Source organism: Strongylocentrotus purpuratus, unplaced genomic scaffold (assembly GCF_000002235.5).
Source record: "Strongylocentrotus purpuratus isolate Spur 01 unplaced genomic scaffold, Spur_5.0 spur5_scaffold_21, whole genome shotgun sequence".
Lineage (NCBI taxonomy): Eukaryota > Metazoa > Echinodermata > Echinoidea > Camarodonta > Strongylocentrotidae > Strongylocentrotus > Strongylocentrotus purpuratus.
Window position 1 is genome coordinate 41984158 of NW_022145607.1, and position 19508 is coordinate 42003665.

At 37.8% G+C, this 19508-nt stretch overlaps 2 protein-coding genes across 2 annotated transcripts; one reads left to right on the forward strand and one right to left on the reverse strand.

The window, feature by feature from the left end:
- Positions 1 to 2931: 2931 nt before the first annotated feature.
- On the forward strand, positions 2932 to 11909 carry LOC115918919 (metabotropic glutamate receptor 3-like; the record flags this gene model as incomplete). The annotated part of the gene is made up of 6 exons (XM_030994407.1): positions 2932 to 3050; positions 5514 to 5660; positions 6305 to 6544; positions 7077 to 8907; positions 9317 to 9444; positions 10216 to 11909. Coding segments are annotated over 6 exons (2571 nt in total), but the record flags the coding sequence as incomplete, so codon positions are not given.
- Positions 11910 to 15697: 3788 nt separating this feature from the next.
- On the reverse strand, positions 15698 to 19461 carry LOC115927988 (lactadherin-like). The gene is made up of 3 exons (XM_030994426.1): positions 19097 to 19461; positions 17971 to 18120; positions 15698 to 15863 (listed from the first exon to the last, which is right to left on the reverse strand). The coding sequence occupies exons 1-3, from the start codon at positions 19295 to 19297 to the stop codon at positions 15720 to 15722; spliced, it is 495 nt and encodes a 164-aa protein (XP_030850286.1). The 5' UTR covers positions 19298 to 19461; the 3' UTR covers positions 15698 to 15719.
- Positions 19462 to 19508: the final 47 nt, after the last annotated feature.

Genomic DNA, 19508 nt, shown 5'->3' on the forward strand with positions numbered 1-19508 from the left:
ATACAGAATATACACAGTGTAAACACAGTCCACACGCAGTGTGAATGCAGTATAAATACAATGTGTACCTATAGTGAGAAGACACAGTGAATATATCTAGTATGTACACAGTACGAATGCAATATTTACAATTATGCATACATTATTTTGAATAGTTTTTTTGTCAAAGTGTATATCATAACAAATGTCAAAATCCTCATTAAAGTACAATAATAACATCGTCCAATATCTAGTCATTTGCGGTTCATCCTACATCATTTGTGTTAGTTCTGTATTCTTAAATGCTGTATTCTACTGTATAGCAGTATTATTATTTGTTGCCTATGATTAGTGTTAAATGATGCGTCACCGAGTACTTAGCTGCAATTATCTTTCATGTACTCCTTTATTGAATTCATGTGGATATTTCAATATCATTATAATCGTAACTCGCTCTGTTTGGATTTGTAATGGGAAATAAATGTTATGAAGAATTTCACGCATCATAAAACAGTGTATCAAGTGGTTTTATTACGCGTGTTCATTATTTTGTCACACTGAACTGCACATTATTTTCTCGAACGCTATCCCGCACAAATCCCAAGAGCATCAATCAGAAAGTAATTTTGGCAGAAGTAGAAATAGCTTTGATGGAATGCTGCGATGTGGATAATGAACATTTGTTTCTTTCCATCCACTCGTACAATGTAGATGTATCGACGGAAATTGAAAACATATTCCCCAAGTGCCCGGTATGAATGGTTTTGATAAAACATGTTCTCTCTCTCTCTCTCTCTCTCTCTCTCTCTCTCTCTCTCTCTCTCTCTATGTATTCCCCCTCTCTCTATTGAATCTGAATCTCTGCTATATCCATCTGTTTCTCTCCTTTTCCCCCTCTCCCGTCATTCTCGGTATATCTCTCCCTATCCCTCTCATCTCCCGCTCTTCCCTAATTTTGCTCTCTGTATCTCCCCAACCTTTTTCCTCCTCCTCTCTCTCTCTCTCCCTCCTTTTTCATCCGGTCTCCGTTAGAGATATTTGGGAGCTCAGACCCCAATATATGTTGGATGAAAGTGATGTATACATTGATTATGATTTCTTGGTGGGTAAGATGAGGGAGAGCGAAGTTGAAATTGTAGATTTTGATGGATGTTGGCTACATGTCGTCACGCGAAGTGGCTTTCTCAAAGGGCATTTAAGAACAATGAGGAAATACGAATTGATCCAAACCTTTTCATCTGTCGTCCGTCGTTTCCAACTTACATGTTACAGGTTTATACAAATATATATTTGTTTCGCTAAGTATTACGCAGCTTATACATCCTTGAGGATATTTATTTTATTATTATTCTTCCTCACATAAGCTGTTTCAATCCCATTACTGTCCCCTTTTTTACATTTTCCCTAAACAAGACAGGAGACATGAAATCACTAATACTTCTGTATTGACTAATTGGTACATCAACCGTGGTGAAGCTGAACAAACATTTCAAAAACGCTTCTGTAAGAAATTTGTCGTCCGCTCGCTAGTCACAAGGACCGCTATTCACAAGGACCACTTTTCATAATTTGAAAAAAAGGGCCATTATTCATAAAGAATTATGATACCATTTAAGTGGAATTTTGTCGTAAAATTTGTGGGGCTCACAAGACTTTAAAGGGGCTTTAAAGCCCCTGTACACTAGGTTGGCATGAAGGAATTAGACCTCCCTGCGAGATCAGGTGGTTATCTCATCAAATCAGCTCTCAATTAACATAAGAAAAAGGGCATCATGGGGGATCAACGGGTATCGTTTCGGCATTGTAAGCTGTATAGAGGGCGCAATAAGCTATAAGTAGTACAGTAGGGCTTCAGTACTTATTGAGCGATGTATCTTCTGGTGTAACCTTACTCTGTGTGCGTTTTTTTTACCCACTGGTAAATGTTATTTATATGTTCACATTCTCATGTTCAAATATGTTCTGATATTCTAATTAATACAACGAGTTTTTTCTAATTGAACATTTCTCTTTTCCAATTCTTCTAATGGGACTCCTATAAACTAATATTATAATACTGTAAGTTGTACTTTGTTTGGGTATTATGAATATAATATTGTCTTGGTATTATTGTGTTAATGATCTTATTCAACCAATGTTTATTCTCTTTTGTTGGCCCTGTCGCTTATTCCCTTTTTGCACCATATGCAATCAGTAATAACAAACTTTCGTGATTTTTTTATTTGAGTTTAATTGTCTTTCTAATATTTGTATTATAATCTTGAATACTTTGAAGTGATTTTTGTTTGGCATTTACATATATATGAACGATTTGTTTGATATTAACTTTACATGCAACAAATTTGGGTAAATTGGTAAACTGATATCTTTGGCCATCAGTCTTCTCTTGGTCAGGATGTCTCGAGTTCCAGCGTTCAATTAAACTTCCACTGGCGTATCCATAAGTGAGAAACCGTACATTGGCAATGGAACCCCCCCCCCTCCCCCACCCCGGAGTATATTATGAGAAGGGCATGTGGTGTATCCCGGCAGCCCCGGAAGATGTACAGTATATACACTGATTGCAAGTTTCCCTCTAGGTCAGGATGTCTCAAGTTGCAACATTCAATTAAACTTCCACTGGCGTATTCATAAGTGAGAAACCGCGGGAGGGGCGGCATCCTCGCTAGAATTATACGTAGAGAGAGAGACATAATATGTATGAGAAGTACAGGGTGATGTACACCCATTGTATTTAAGTTACATTGAGTTTCATTTTTTGCGAGGTTTAAATGTGTAATGAGTATGTGTAAGGGTGTGTGCTTACTCCGGCTTATAACGTTATCCTCTATATATACGCCTCTGATGCTCAATATTTCTTTGCCCCCCCCCCCCCCACCAAATCAATAGGCCTCGATCCATATGTGTGTTTGATATAATTATTCTTCAAGGTAAAAATCAAGATTTTGAACACATTCTCTTGCTTGTTATCCCTCAGGGTTTGACATATATGACACGTGCACTGATCCCAATATCGCCGTGAGGAACTCGGTCTACTTCATCGCTACACAGGATTCATCAAATTGCGACAGGTAGGTTTATACGCGATGAGAATTTACAATGAGAAAGAAGGAGAGAGGGGGAAAGATTTAAGAGGGATGAGGAGAGAGCAGAGATATGGGGTGGGCTGGAAGAGATGCGGAAGTGAGGGAGAGGAGAAGGGGGAAATTTAGGGTGAATAAGAGAGTGGCAAGAAAGAGGCGGGGAGAGAAAGAAGCGGAGCTTCACAGATATCAAAAAGCTACAGAATGAAAGAAACGAGAGAGAGAGAGAAAGAGAGAGAGAGAGAGAGAGAGAGATAAAGAAATTAACGAATGAAAAAAATTGCAATGAGGGTACATGCAAACATTTCACGAATGCCTACCGACACCCCCCCCCCCCAAAAAAAAAAAAAAAAAAAAAAAAAACTTTAAATACCCCTCAATCTCCATATTGCTTGCAGCGATCAATCATTACGTATAAGAAATTAGAATCAGAAAATTTCATCGAAAATTGCATCTTCTTCCAAGATAATAACCAATTTCTTTAAGGTGTCTGGTAGCCGTAAGCAAATTAAAGTAAAATTACATACTAGGTGGTAACGTCCCATTCACACCGCTTAGACTAACACCAGACCGGAAATAGACCAACCATAAATATTACCCCGAATGACCTAGTCCATGTCTGTTATTGATCGATTCGTCGGTGTGACGGGGTTGTAAAATAGCAACAGCTCGAGTCTTCATAGTTATGATTGATGTTGCTTGAATAATTTAAGTCTTACACGTATCAGAAACTCATCGATCGATTGCTCTTTAACTATGCATAATGATGTCTATCCTATATTCTCATAACACAATTTTGTTACCTTTTTGCACTCGAAGGCAAACCTCATTCTATATCTGGTCGAAGATGAAATAACCTTCCCTTTCATCGAGCCCGATGTAGTTTACACGTTATTCGTATTGTGCATTATATTAGGACATTGCGACGCACATTAATAGATTAAATAAGCCAGAGGCCCACGTCCCCTTTAATATGTTTTTTTGCCCTCAAGCAAGCGTGGGGGTGCCCTCCGCCCCCAGGATTTACCTTTTCATACAATAGAGTGCATTTCTTGGAAAATATGGGAAGCGGCATTATCAGCAAAACAAAAAGCCCAGCAATCTTTGATTATTAATAAAATAAAAAAACAATGGTGAATACAAACAGATTTCAATGTTTTACATTTGTTGAAAAACAAGCTCTAAACTGGCAGAGCAGAAAACGAGAATTTTTAGCAAACTGTACGAAAGGAACGTATAATGGATGCTACTTTGCGATTATTTGCGATGATTTTCTTTGTCTACTTACCTCTTTTCCATTATCACTACTTCAATTTTATTTTCTCATATTACCCGTTCCCCACCCCCTTCCTCCTCTTCCATCAGCCTCTTCAATGTTTTCATTTTCTTCTTTTTTTCTTTATCGGTTGCCTCTTCTTACTCTTTCATCTAACTCTTTCTACTTCATCTTCTTCTTGCTTTCCCCATTTTTTGTTCTCTCTCTCTCTCTCTCTCTCTCACACACACACTCTCCCCTTTCTCTCCTTCTCTTCTTCTTTTTCTTCTTCTTCTTCATCTTCTTCTTCTTCTTCTTCTTCTTCTTCTTCTTCTTCTTCTTCTTCTTCTTCTTCTTCTTCTTCTTCTTCTTCTTCTTCTTCAAAGATGAGCACTCTTTGCAGCACCGGCCTCCCCTATTCCGACGATAAAGATAGTAATTTGATCTGTCCACGATCGGAAAAATCCTTCTCGTCATCATAATGAGTAATTACGGGGAACGTGCTTACCCCCTTCCCCGTAGCTACGCAACTGGATGTTGCATTCTAGTTGATAGGGATTATAAGAATGCTCCTTAATCAAACAGATTAACATCATTAGTAGTAGGACCATCAACGCGACCAAAGGAAGGAGGGGGCCTCTCCCTCCATGGGGAAACTTGTCTGAGTTTGCACCTAAAAATTATTGTTTTGTTTTTCTTTCTTTCATTTGAATTCAATGTTCTAGTAAAGCAGTCTATAGTTCCCTCCAGTAGCACCATCGACCACTAGTGCGGCCCGAGGAATGGGGTACCCCCCTTTGCTCTGGGGATCTTCCCTGCATGATATTCATGATTTTTTTTTTACTCGATCGCAACCATTTTCGAAAAATCGACTCAAGAACAATTCGAATACCTTATTTTACATTCATTAGAAATCATTATCGGATTACGTAATACATCATTGTCATGTTCGCACAATTCAACAGATGACGCCAATTGCATCGCCCATGGTTGAGTTTTAGATAATCTTTGTGATAGATCTGTTTGTAATATCCTTCTCATCTAGTTGATTTTTTTCACGCAGCGGATCTGGTTAATAGTCATTAGCTGCTGTAGCAGTAAGACCATTGAGAAGAAGCATCTCCCCTCAGTGATCTTTTCTGAGTTTGCTCCTAAATTTGAAAACTTTCTATTCTTGTTTCTTACTCGACATGCAGTGATTCAGGCCATCAGTCTATAGCTGCCGTAGTAGGACCGTCCACAAGCAGTGCAGCCGTCTCTGTGGCAAGCCTTTTTAATCTCTTCACTCTGCCTCAAGTCAGCTATGCTGCTACCAGTGATATACTCAGCGAATCAAGATTCAAGTAAGCACAACAATCATAGAAGTTCAGAAAACATGCATTTACTTTCTAATCTTTACTTTGAGTTGTATTACAATTTCCATTTATCAAAATGCAAAGGAGTTTTAACATGAAGACGGCGTAAGCACCTACCCCATCCCCCCCCCCCCCGCTTAGAGCCTATTAAAAACTAAGCAAAACTAGCTCCCTAATGGGAACCTGCTACAAACAAAATAATCAAAAAGTATTAAAATCTGAAGCATTCATCCTTTGATATGAAGGGCAATGTATATGCGCCATTGTTGTGGGTAATAACAGTCAATGACTTTCAAAGTCACTTCAAAACGATTTGAACGGTTTCTATTTGGAATGCAAGCTAACCGCTGAAAACTGTCACTTTACATATTAAAAAAATAAACATCCAAGACCATCCTATTTCTCTACGGCCTATTTTGTATGTATTATGGCACCAATGTCATCGAAACCAAAAAAAAACAGAGATTTCCTACAAACTTTACCCAAATTGCTCTTATTTCAAAGAATTCAAAACACATATCATATTTTAGCATCTCTTTGCTACACTGTTTTCTCAACACAGTTAATTTTCTACATATATTTTTCGTGCCCTTCTGTGAAATTAAGTTTTTTCCCTTCATTCTTTCTTCTAGTTACTTTACCCGGACTATCCCGACGGACACGTTCCAAGCCCGAGCCATGGCCCACCTCGCCAACCACTTCGGCTTCCATACCGTCGCCCTGCTCGGTAACGATGAGGGGGCGTACGGCGTGAGCGGCGTCTATGTCTTCGAAGACGAGGCTTCCAAACACAACATCTGCATCGCCTACAAGAAGATCTTCGGCGTCAGCGATGACCGATCTGACTTCGAGAGAATCGTCACTGATCTCAGGTTAGTGTTCGATGACAGCTACAAAGGGCACAGAAGCAGGTGCCCCGGTCAAATTGCGTTAAGAAAATGAAAAGGGTGAAAAGGAGAGTAAAGGGACAGGAGTAAAGAAAACGTAGAAAGCCACACCTTTCACACGCCTTCATCTTCTCAGCCCTCTCTGAATTTCATTCACCTGATAAGACCGATGCGGATCCAGGGCGATTGGGGGGTGGGGGAATACAAAATCCCCTCTTACAACCAAAGTGACATACCTAAAACACACGAACCTCCCCCCCCCCCCACAATCGTGTTTTTGAAGCCCCTTTGGAGGTCCACAGAAAAGTGGCAATCCAATTTCATGGGAAAGGTTTTAAACGTTTTTTTTTTTTTTTTTTTTTTTTTTTTTTTTTTTAAGTTTTGAATTTGCTCCCAAGAAATCTTTCGTACAGTTTAAAAATATGGATCTGCCCCATACATCTTACCTAATTACAGTGCAACATCGATCGAAACTGATAGTATTTTTGTCCTTTTCTAATTCCTTCCACTATTGCAGACAAATCCCAGATGTACGGGTAATTGTTGCCTTCGCCAACGAAGCTCCCATGAACCAGCTACTTACCTATTTCGCTGAGAACAACGTCACCGGCTATATGTGGATAGGCAGCGATGGTTGGGGAGCATCAAAAACCGTACTGGACCCAAAGATATCTCGGGTTACCAGCGGAATGATCGGCGTCTTCCCGCACACTGAGACGATCCCCAAGCTCGAAGACTACATTCTCAGTCTGACCCCGAAATCGTTGGACTACCAGGATCCATTCTTGAACGAGTACTGGCAAGACTTCTTCCAGTGTCACTTGCCAGGCGTTTCCGAGAAGAGCGTTTACTACTACGATCGGAAGTGCACGGGAGAAGAGTCCTTTAACTCTTCCCTTGCCTTCTCCAATACATCCTTGGTCTCATCAGTCGTGGATTCTGTGGAAGTTGTTGCCCGTGCTATGCATAAAGCGCTTTCCTGCAACGATGTACAGTGTGACACACGTTCAGGCGGTATCCCAGGGGAAGTTTTGATTGACTGCATGAAGAATGTGGACTTCATGGGCCACTCCGGCTACAGGTTGGCTCCGGACGAACGGGGAAATCTTGCGGAAGTCGCCTGGTACGACTTCTACAACTTGCAACCAAAGTATCCATGCTCGAATGAGTTCCATCTAAACATAGTTGGCCATTGGAAGGAAGCTGAAGTTTCGATCTCAAACTTGGAAACGATTTACTGGCCAATGACAGACACTTGTACTCTGACAACTTTAACGCCGACATCGGTGTGTGGAGAAACATGTTACCCTGGTACTAGACGTATTACCCTTGACTTCAGTAGTTGCTGTTGGATTTGTGTGCCTTGCTCTAATAACCACTACACTAACGAGAGCAACGCCTTATCGTGCTCTCCATGTAGCGATGAACAGGCATCCAGCGAGGACCGAACGGAATGCCTTGACTTACCATATACCTTTACAGAACTAACATCCGAGATCGGTTTGGCCGTCCTGGCAACTGCTATCATCGGCTGGTTAATATGCGTCATCATCATCGTAATCTTCATGCTCAAGGAAAACACAACCATTATTTTCCATGCCTTCGCGCGCTCCTGGAAGTTTGTCCTTCTCGGGATCACCATAACGTTCGTCACTGCAACGCTCTCTATCATCCCTGCCTCGGAGCTTACGTGCCTTATCGTAGCTGGTACTCAACTCTTACCTGTATCTGTCACAGAAGGAAGCCTCATTCTTGCTGCCTACTCCACGTACAATCGCAAGCACGTCCAGCTTAACAACTGGGCGCTCTCCATGATCGCGGTCCTCTTCGTTCACGGGCAATGCATCCTGATCTGGATGTTGACCAGTCGCCCCGTCGTCACGAAAACAGTCGATCGCGACCAACGTCTCGTCTACGTCGACTGCGTCAGCTCGGGGAGCTACGATGGCATCATCGTCATCATTGCCTTCTGCATCACTCTTGACGTCATCGGGATATTTGTCTCCTTCAACATCCGCAACCGAGACAAGAACTTCCAGGAAGGAAAGTTCATCTTCTTTTCCTTTATCATCCAAGTCATGGGTTGGGTGACCATACTGGTCATCTATCTCGTTCTACCCAAAGGTCGTCATTACCGGACTTTTGTCCTCTCTTTCGGCCTTATGTTCTCGAGTGTTGCCAATCTAGGGTGTCTTTTTGTGCCAAAACTGTACGTTGTAAAATGCAAACCAGACATCAATCCGCCGATCAAGAAGAGATATAGAGACAAACTTTGGCAGTGGAAATTCAAGAGGAGAGATGGCGAAGATGAAGTTTCTGCTGAGGCGAGATTTGGTGAATCAGTACGGGTAATTTATTTTCTTCAGAATGATTTTATTCATAAAATAGAAGAAACAATTAAAAAAAATATAATAATAATAATTCTGAAACACATTTTGGTTTCTATGTGCTAAGGAAAATTTAACATATGGTAATATAGTCTTGGTTTTAATAAAAAATAATATTGATCGTGATTTTATTTCACGTATCAAATATTTTACGAATTTTGTCAAAGGGATGTAAAAACCAGTCGTAATACTTTAAAGTTGCTTTGTGAAAAAAAAAGTTTTGAGAGAAAGTGTTATTGTTTTGGGAGCTCTTGCGTAATCCGTTGTTTTTAAATCCAACTCAAGCTATAAATAAGAGTGTTTAATGCAAGGAACTTTAACAGTTCTTTGGTCAATTTATCCAACCCTATTTTCTTGTTTTCTTTTTCAGAGCCACGCTGCACGTAGTGCAATACTTAATAACTACAGAAAAGCTTTAGCAGCAATACGTGACGAGACAGCGCAGGCTATACGTATGTACGGCATTTGCACCGACCGAATAGACGACATGAAATTAAGGTGAGCATAACAAGACGCTGTAATATTCCAAGTCCATCACATCTTATACAATACAATACAATACAATTTATATTTCGTTTTCTTATTTTTTTCTCAATTAATTCTCCCCCCCCCAAAAAAAAATAAAAAAATAAATAAAAAATAAAAATAAATAAATAAATAAAAATAAAATAATAACAACACACAAATAGCAGGCTTCATTTAGCAATGCAGTTGTTGTACAGATGAACAATAAGTTAAAACCAACACTAAACTTTAAGAATGAAGTAACATTAGGTGCTTTAGTTTTCACAAGGTCATGAACTAAATAACAAAATAATGTAGACAGACAAATAAAGAGTGACTTCACCCGCAACAAATCAGTAGTCATGGAGTAAACTGTATATTTTTCCATAATTGAATCAGCCCACTCGTAATTGATTAAAAAATGTTCAACATTACCATCAAGATTTGGCGACGTCTTACAGTGGTTATTCTTATTCTGATGTCACTTCTTAACGACAAAGACCGGACTTCCTAAAGGATTGAATGTTATCTCTTTTTTTAGAAATTCACATTAATGCAATCATCTTCATGCTACATTTTGAAATCACTATTTCTTGTTTTCATCATCATCATCCCTATTACAACACCAGCCAGACTGAATGTAATAGATTCAACGTTACTTAAAATATTCGCTGTTGAACTTTACAACATTTTATGGTCTCTAGACTTTGTTTCACAAAAATCATCAGTCCTTATTTGTATTCTGATATCATTATGTCTTTTTAGACACAGAAGCAAGATGGAGGAGGTTTCCATGACTACCAACAGCATCAAAAGTAGCAGAGTGCAACTCGTCCTCTCTTCACCTTCAATCGAAGTGACGTATTGCTGACGTCACAAATGAATTAACATTTCGAAATGCACCCCAAATTTGAGATATATATAAATATATATATATATAGTTCAAGTTTATATTGCTCTTTTTTTATACTACACATGTACTTAATTGTTCCATAATGGTGCTAGGGTGGCCGTTGAGGTATGCTAGTCGCATGCATTATTGTAATGAATATGAATACTACTTGCGTGCATATTGTGTCACTTGTAATATGAGTTTTTAAAAAGATCAGTTAAGTAATAGCCGGTTAACAATCTTGTCGAAAAAGACACCCATTTATCACTTTTGAATTCAATCGGTGTTATAAATAAATATGAGAGAAAACTGTAGGTGCAAACAATGATGGTTATGAACGTACTTTTCAGTTAATAACAAGGAAGACACTGATGGCTTGTAACTGTGTTGTGTTTACGCTTTTGTTTCAAATCGGGTTTAACGAACGAAGATTGTCTGATGTCTCGTTTTTTCCTTTGTTAAACGTGATCTGAGACCCGGATTGGGGTTTAACTGAATTGGTAGAATACTGATCATAGGCTTCGTAGACTTACGTGTCCCATCAGAATAGAATTAAAATGTGTGAATAAGAGACTAACCTAATATTCAATAGCTGGAAAGCTATCAAAATGAATAGCTTTGAATGATTTAACTATATTTGTAAATTCACACAATTAAACAGTGTTCTTATTTGTTTTGTAACCTGGTGGCCAGTACTTTAAGATGCGTTGATGAGTTTCAATGAAAGGTAAAGGATTTCTGCAAAAAGAATTTCATCCGTGGGCCTTCTTCCAGTATTCACCAAATACCACATTGAAGTTAATGGCTAGTGAGTCTTAGACTTAACCAAGTGCTCAGTAATACATAAACCACTTTTTCTCAAAATGGCCAAAATGGGGTTACGTCTTTGTGTCACTGACCCCTCGATATTAAGGAACTATGGCTTTGAGGGAATAATATGGCTATATAATATCGTCATATTTATGAATAGATGAATTAGCAATGTGAGAGTGATTTGAATGATCTAGTGATAACATTGCCAACAAGCAATCTATGTTGTGCAAAAGGGACCTTTCCCATTTCAACAAACACGTAACGATACGTGGTTAGTACGTGCCTACCATCGGCAGTGTGCAGTCAATAGCGATAAAGCGCTAGTTTTTTAAAAGTTTTTTTTAAACAAGATGGAAATTCGATGTTGATCCTGGCTGTAGTCAGATGGATTACTTTTTTTTCCTTATGTTTTTAATGGGAGCAGGATGAATCGTCATCATGCGTTTATTCAATCATATCCATACACTTTGCGGTTTGCTGCCATCACCGGCAATGAAATGTTCATACTTTCTGTAAAGTTATGATTACACGGAAAACATAATTAATGTATTGATGGAGGAAGGGGAGAGGGAGGGGGAGGGAAGGGGGAGGGGGCAACTCAAATTCAAGGGGAAAAAAGTCAATACCTCCTCCCCTTCGTAATATCGAGGGGAACTTATCCCAAAATTCTCTACTCCCCAACTAAGAGACCCAGGAGAGGGTCGGCATATTATCCAAATAATAATCCAAAATAATCCTCTTCGCAAACTTTTTTTTAAAATGGATGTCATCCTCTCACTCTATAACCATGTTTTTGTCGTGATCTTGGGCAATATGTCTTTTCTAAAATAAGAAATACTGATTTACTGTATTTTAATGCAATACTTGTTTTAATCGTACAGAGTGTTTACTTTTGACTATACTTTGACTGTATTATTACGCTGTGACCCCACCCATCCAGCTCCGATTTTTTTTTTTATAGTTTTCTCTCTCTTACCATTACCATCCCAATCCTTCGAATTTACAGTGTCAGTCAAAATATGGATATCACGTGGATAATTCTCCGACGACCACCCCCGAGACATTTGTTCTGTGGGGGAGGGGGCGGGGGCGGGGGCGGGGGCGGGGGCGGGGGTGGGGGGGGGGGGAAGAGGGCGCATACTATGTGTATATGTATATGCCAGGGCCCACTCTTCATCGGTCTTGTAAAATAGTTGCGATTGATCGCAAGCAATTTGCAAAAATGAATGACATCAATCGCAACTCATTAGTAATGAGATAGGAGTTGCGATTGTCTAACTCCCCCACTTCATCTAAGCCACAATGTGTGCAAAGGTCGTTGGTTAAATGCACAAGATAATATGATACATCATGAAAATACGTCCCAAGTTAAATACAAGTGTCTCTGTTCTGAAGTACCTTATTATGTACCCTTTTTAATAGTTATTATTACTTTTTTTTAACAGACAGTGTTTCGTAGAGTTCAATGATCACTTTCTCATTGTAGGAACTGTTAAACGTGTGCGTTATTTTACATAAGTTCTTACAATGCTTTTTAAACTCAGAAAACAAAAATCAAAGTATTTGTGATTTTAAAAGTGTTCTTAGCCAGTTACAATAATGTCCGATGTTAATTTTTCTTTTCGTTTTCAATCAAGGGAATTGTTCCTAGCCCGTAAATAAAATATGTTTAATATGTGCTAGCGATGCTTGTATTAAAGAATAAACATGTGTGTTATTACCATACCTGATATATTATCTTTAATGTGTATGTGTCACTGTTGGAGAAAAACGAAACGCAAATAGAAAAATAACCGTACTGAATGTTCTTCATTGGGCCGTTTCTGTAACCATGGTTACGATGGCAATTCAAACAATTATTTTAACATGCTCTTCTAGTGCATCGTCTCTACCCTAGTCCCTACCTAGTACAAACGTACAACCCAACTCTCTCTCTCTCTCTCTCTCTCTCTCTCTCTCTCTCTCTCTCTCTCGATACGCCTTTATTTGGTGTGTATGTTCGGTATTTAAAATTAGGTATTTGAATTTCCATTTCTTTACTAAAAGACGCTTCATCGATTATATTATACAGCCATGGAGCCATAAACATACAAAACAAACTACTGTTAGGAAACCGTTCCTCTTCGCTAACCTTCTTCCAACCGCATAGCATTAGTTGGTTTCAAATCATAATGCATAATCATCACAAAGGATTCTCTTTATATTTAGGTGCACGTCATACAATTTTAATTTCATCTCACATCAACCAACAGCAAAATAGTAATAATGGCTATCTTGAATGATTTGCAACAAAATGCAATATTTAAATTCGAAAAGTCATATTTGTAAATGTAATTGATTTTGACCGATGTTTAGCACATAAAGTCAATCACTACCAGAAGACTATAACTTATCCAATTATCTGTACTATCAGAAGACTAGGAATCTATTTCTGTTCATTATAGTTAAATAATACAGGTTTTTATATTTCATATGTCTAAAAGTTAATAACCCCATCTTGTTTGGATATTTCAGGCATGCACTACAATATAGATCATGTGCTGTATCAAGCAAGCTTGATTATTATAATTTACATATTGTGCACTCTACATGATACATACGTATATATTGTATACAATTTTTGATATATTTATAAACGAATCCCACTCAAAAGACTAAATAAAATGTTGAAGGCATATTTTCTGTTCACATAGTAAAGTATATCAGTAGAGGAGATCTTCGTCATTGTTAATAACACCTAAAATCAACAAATTTGAAATAGCTAATTTACAATAGGACTGAAGAAATTATGTACATGTATTATATATGATTTATAACAAACAATTAGATACAAGTGTCGCTAATCAGTTTACCCAGGTAATTACATGTATCTGGTAATTCAAGTTCCACTTCTGCATTCTCAAAATTATACGAGACTGCATCCATATTTCGTAGGTTATGACATTTGTCTAGAACAATGCTTGTTTTGGGGTATTTTTTGCCAAGATTTAATCATCGTATAGTTATGACAATACAAGTTTGGATGATTCTAGTTTGATAGCAAACGAGAGTTTAATAGCTGGTATTCGAGCAAAAATGATAATAACCTATAACTTCATGGACTTTATGCCATGCATACACACTTGTTACTAACAATGTCTGAAAATTAGCGTGCTTATCTCACGCTTTACATGGTTACATTACATTTGACATTGAAAAGCTAAACAAAATATAAAAGGAATATATGGATTAAAATCAAAACCTCAACTAGACACAACATGAGCGAGAAAGAACACTTTTCTTTAATCGTTTCTCTAAAAAAAACCTGACAACTTCCGCACTAGCCTACTTTCTAGAAAAAATAGGTTGGAATAAGTCGAAATGTGATTTTCAGTACACACTGATATAGCTGAAGCCACAGTGCGCTGCAGCGGAGCAGGGCTGGCTTATCCATAAAGGTGGAGAGTGGAATTTTCTAAATCATCCTCTTAATTAAACTTTGTTTAGCCTTTCCAAGCCTTTTCTTAACCTGTGTTTTGTGTGTGTGGATTGATGAGACAATTCGACTTCCTTCTTTTCTGTACACCATTATTTATCTGCACTTGTAAAAACCAATGCAATTTTAAATAGCCTAAAAACTGCAGATGGATTAAGTAAAATCTAAAATCTTTTACTAAGTAAAATAATTTTTATTAAGATTTATCGTTTATTAATACTTGATGTCAAAAAAGGAAAAGCACGGGATATTTCGCTTGGTGTTCGTTTCCCTGATAACCCTAAACAATAATGATGAGTACTAATTGACGATTGATCACAAAATTCATCACAACATACAAGAACAAAAATAATTAATTTTGATCCTGTAACATAAAGTTACAGTTAAACGTATCCCCCCAGATTAAGTGTATCATATTCAATCAATTATTATGAATGGTAACGTATGATTATTTTCTGTCACAAATAGATATGATCATGATAATGATGAAATAGAATTAATGCCTCAAGATGGGCTAGATATAACATAATTGTATGATTGATTGTATGTCAAGTTTGTAGTTACAGGCCCTCAAAGGCATGATACTCTTTGCCGTTAGATCTTATGTTTTGTTTAGCAAAATAATGTAAAGAAATGTCTTGGACAATGCCAAAGGACACTGTGCCGTGACAGGGATTCGAATCCCCTCTTGCTTCATAGTCCAGGGACCTAGCCACCAAGCCACACCTCCCCACTGTGTTTATCCTGTTTTTGTGTTTGAAAGCAGCTCTTACGATGATGCGAATACTCCTACTGTTCAAAATGTAATAGCAATTACAAAAAATAAGAATATTGATAAGGAAAATGATATTAATTATAACAATTATGATATAATGATACAAATTAATAATAATTCATAATAATAATGAATTATAATAATTTTAATAATAGTAATGATAATAATCATGATGAGGATGATGATGATAATAGTAATACAAATAATGATAATATTTATATCATAATTATTATTATACTATTGTAATAACATAATTTTTGAAACAATATCACCATCAAAATTTAGTAGAGGTCTTCATGCTGTGGAACTTCCGTTTATTCAGCTATGCCAAGAACTTCATATCGCATGGCCTGGTGCCCCTGCCACGTGACTGGGTGTATTCTGACGTATCGAGCAGTGATTGGTCGAGGGAACAGTATGGTCTCAGGAGTGCTGTTATCGTAGTTTGCTGCGTAGATCTGAAGATCGTGAGGAAGAAGTTATCATTTTAAGGGCATTGTATGAATTTTTCGGTTCAATCAAAAACAAAATTTATAACACTATATCTTTCGCGGCATAAAGCCGAGTTGCAAATGTGCACTCAAAAAGTAAAATAAAATTCAAAATACAAGTACAGTTCATGGAATACACATGATAGAATTGGGTAATAAGGATTTTTAATAAACACATGTAAGCTGGGTATCAGTATCGAAAATAATTACATATAATCATGTACAACGTAATATATAGTCAAAACTTCTCTCCAGGGGGAGGGGTCACCTCTCTTTCCAAAATATTAACTTTACCGTTGACTTTCTGAATTTGTGAAATGATCAAGCAAATTCAATTTTGACATTTATTAATCTAATGCAGTTTTGCCACGAAACATAGAAGATGAAACCAAACAATAGATGTAATTCCAATTAAAGAATCTCGCCGCTCGAATAGGCAACAGCAGTGTGAAATAATGAGCAAGACTGTTGAATAATAGTACAGGGAGGATGAGGGGTGGTAGCATATACCATGTGAGGCAAAACAAATGTTTACACCTAGAAAATTGCTTAAATATTTAAAAAAAAAAATCATCTATGGACAGTAAATTAATATACATCTTATGAAAGAATATTTTTATCCTAGATCATTTGGTATCATTTTTGTGTGGTAAGTGGTTTGTGCCCATGCTTGGATGAAAAGGAGGCATTGATTGCGACTGTGCCTAATACTATCATGAGTTCAAATACAAGCGCAAGCGAGTTAGCACGAGTCGATGACATATGAAGGGCAAAATACGTGTTGTGAAGTGGGGCTAGTTTTAACGTTTAACTTTTATGCGGCCGGCCCCCTCTATTCTGGAATGCCCCCAATCTCCCACAGACTATTCTCCTCTTTGTAGGGCCGGGGAAGGCTTTATCGTGAGTGCTATTACATGAACCTTTTTTAATAAATATATTATGCGGAATTCCGACCCAGATTGCACAAAGTAAAATGATGATCATCCCCAATACACTTGCGGTTTACATGTGCACTTCCTCCGTATTCCCTTATCCATGGTTACCGTCACTCCCATTTATGTATGGCCGGCCCCTTCTTCAATAACGGCTCCCAAGCCTTCGGGAATGACCCCACCATTCGGCCATTTTTAGAGGTGATTTTACACTAACCTTTTTAGGCAACAAGCATGCTTAGAATTTTTGAAAATAAGCTGAATTCCATACTCGGTTGTGCACAACCTAAAGAATTAGAATACAGTCAGTCACCCCGCCCCCTCCATGTGCGCACAATTCACACGCATACCCCCCCCCCCCCAGTTTTTGCCTTATTCGCCGTTACTGTCACTGAGAGTGCCATGTCTTTTTCCCTTTCTCAGCCGGCTTCTCTCTTCATTTTTTTCTTCTTTTTTCTTTCTTTCTCTCTCTCTTTCTTTTCTTTTCTCTTTTCTTTTCTCTTCTCCTTATTTTGTCTTCTTCTTCTTTTTTTTCTCTTAAAAATAAATAAATTATTTTCCTTCTCTTTATTTTTTTGCGCCGCCAATAGGGGCACGATGAATATATAAGAGTCTTTAAAGTTCAATGCGAGGCAGTCTGTACAAAAGGCAAGGGGAGATCTTGCTAAGTCAATGCTCTTTAATTGTACTTTTTTTAAAGAATGCTGTGGGTCAATTAGTCTTTTAATCATTCGTTATATAATTAAACTTTATTTTAATGACCAACGCTTTGGAATACACATAAACACACCATTATTCTTTGTGTCAGGCCTACTTACCTTGATTTCCTTATCTTTCTATGCCCATTACTCAACCAGTATACATTTTATACTAAAATTGTTTAGCAAATGACACTTATTTGTAATCTTTAACATTCAGTGTAAGTTCCGTTAGAGTATGTGAGAATTCATTTTTTATTAAACCAGAACTCAAGGTTATCTTTAATGTGCATCAACAACAAGTCGACAATGCAAGATTTCCCTATGCCTTTTGCACACACAGTCTTGCATTGAACGATAATGGCTATATATTGTATATATATATGCTCTAAATGACATGTGCTCAGTTTCCGAAGTTGTATCTGACTGGCATAAAGTACTTACTTTTTGTTCACCACATTGTGGTTCCAAAGCGTAAGTCCACATCACGTTATCCAGCGAATAGGACACCTTGACAGAAGTAATCCATTGTACCGACCCGTATCTGCCTTGTACGATAACACCAGTGACGGTAGAGGTCTTTCCCAGATCTATCTGACTCATCAATGCATTAATAGAAGTAAGACTTAGCAACAAGTATATACTGATAAATAAATATATATATATATATATATAAATATATAATGTATATTTTTAAATAGCTTTGACAACCCAAATATTGGCTACTCTCTTGGAAATAAATACACATTTGTAAGTGATGCAGGTTTTATTAGAGAATGAAGGCGCGTAGCTCTATCAAAGTTTCCCATTGCTGTCCTACCTGTTTTGATTGGCTTACATGTAGAACGCCAATGCTGTTAAACGACTAGACCAAGGAGACGGGCCAGTGAAAGAAAGTTAGATTGATTGACAGTTTGACAAGTGTAAATCTTTATTGATCCTTTGTCGGGGTGGGGTTGGGAGGCAGATGAGTTTTACAATGACAAGCCGCGGACCTCAGTCGGACCCTAGCTTCGAGCTTGAATACGTGCCAAGTCGTAACATATATTTACAATATATATACATAATGTGTGCATGTGTGTATGCATCTGTGTGTATCTGTTGTTGTGTATAAGATGACGATGAAAACAAATTTGAAGAAGAGAGGTTTCATGCTCTTCATCCAATTTAAAAAAAAATTAAATCCCAAATTTCGAAATTTCGAAATTTCGAAATTTTCTAACATCTTTATGTAGTGATCAAGACAACACAATATTAAGAATGAAAATCACTAGAGGTTTTCCAACTGTCTAGGGCAATGTGAAACAAGTTTATAAGTAGGTGTGTTTGCAAAATTTACGTATAGTTACAAGGAAATACTCACTTTCAAAGCAATAGGGCGAGGTTATATAAATCATCAATGATTAATACCATCTTTAGGGTTCGGGTGAGGGTTTCATTTGGACTTTAACTAGCGTTAATATTGCAGGTAGATAGTGCTATTTAGTTTACGAACTTCAGGAAGAACGGCATTCATGCTGAAGTTGCTTTCCGGGGCGATCGTTACTATAATTAGTTTTGTCGGACTCACCTTGACCCATTTATCTTTGTCATCATCACTGGCAATCCATGCCTCTCCTGATACTCCACCGTTCAATCTTCCATCTGATGCAGTGTAAAGATAATCAAAACTGGAAGAGGAAGTGAGACTAGAGTCTGGGATTCGTCCATCTTCCACTCCCATTTCTTCCCCTCGGATAGGACGTGAACAGCTTCCCTCTTCATGGTTCATTGCAGCTGAAGACAACAAACGTACAAACAAACTTTGTCAGTATTTAAAAGAGATCTATTAAGTTTTTTATGGTTAAAAAGCTAGTTGCTAAAAGAGTTTTCAGAAAACCGAAACTCTTTGAACTCATTTGAGTTCAACTACTGCGAACACACCACAGGCGTGCATAATGGCATAATGATACCGCATTGCACCTCCTACGAACTGGAGATGA

Excerpts from the sequence above, each read along its gene's own strand:
- LOC115927988 (XM_030994426.1), bottom strand. The coding sequence starts at position 19,297 with ATGAACCATGAAGAGGGAAGCTGTTCACGTCCTATCCGAGGGGAAGAA. Across the intron at positions 18,121-19,096 it reads ACAAAGATAAATGGGTCAAG|ATAGATCTGGGAAAGACCTC; the intron begins GTGAGTCCGACA and ends TTGATGAGTCAG. Across the intron at positions 15,864-17,970 it reads CACAATGTGGTGAACAAAAA|ATCTACGCAGCAAACTACGA; the intron begins GTAAGTACTTTA and ends CACGATCTTCAG.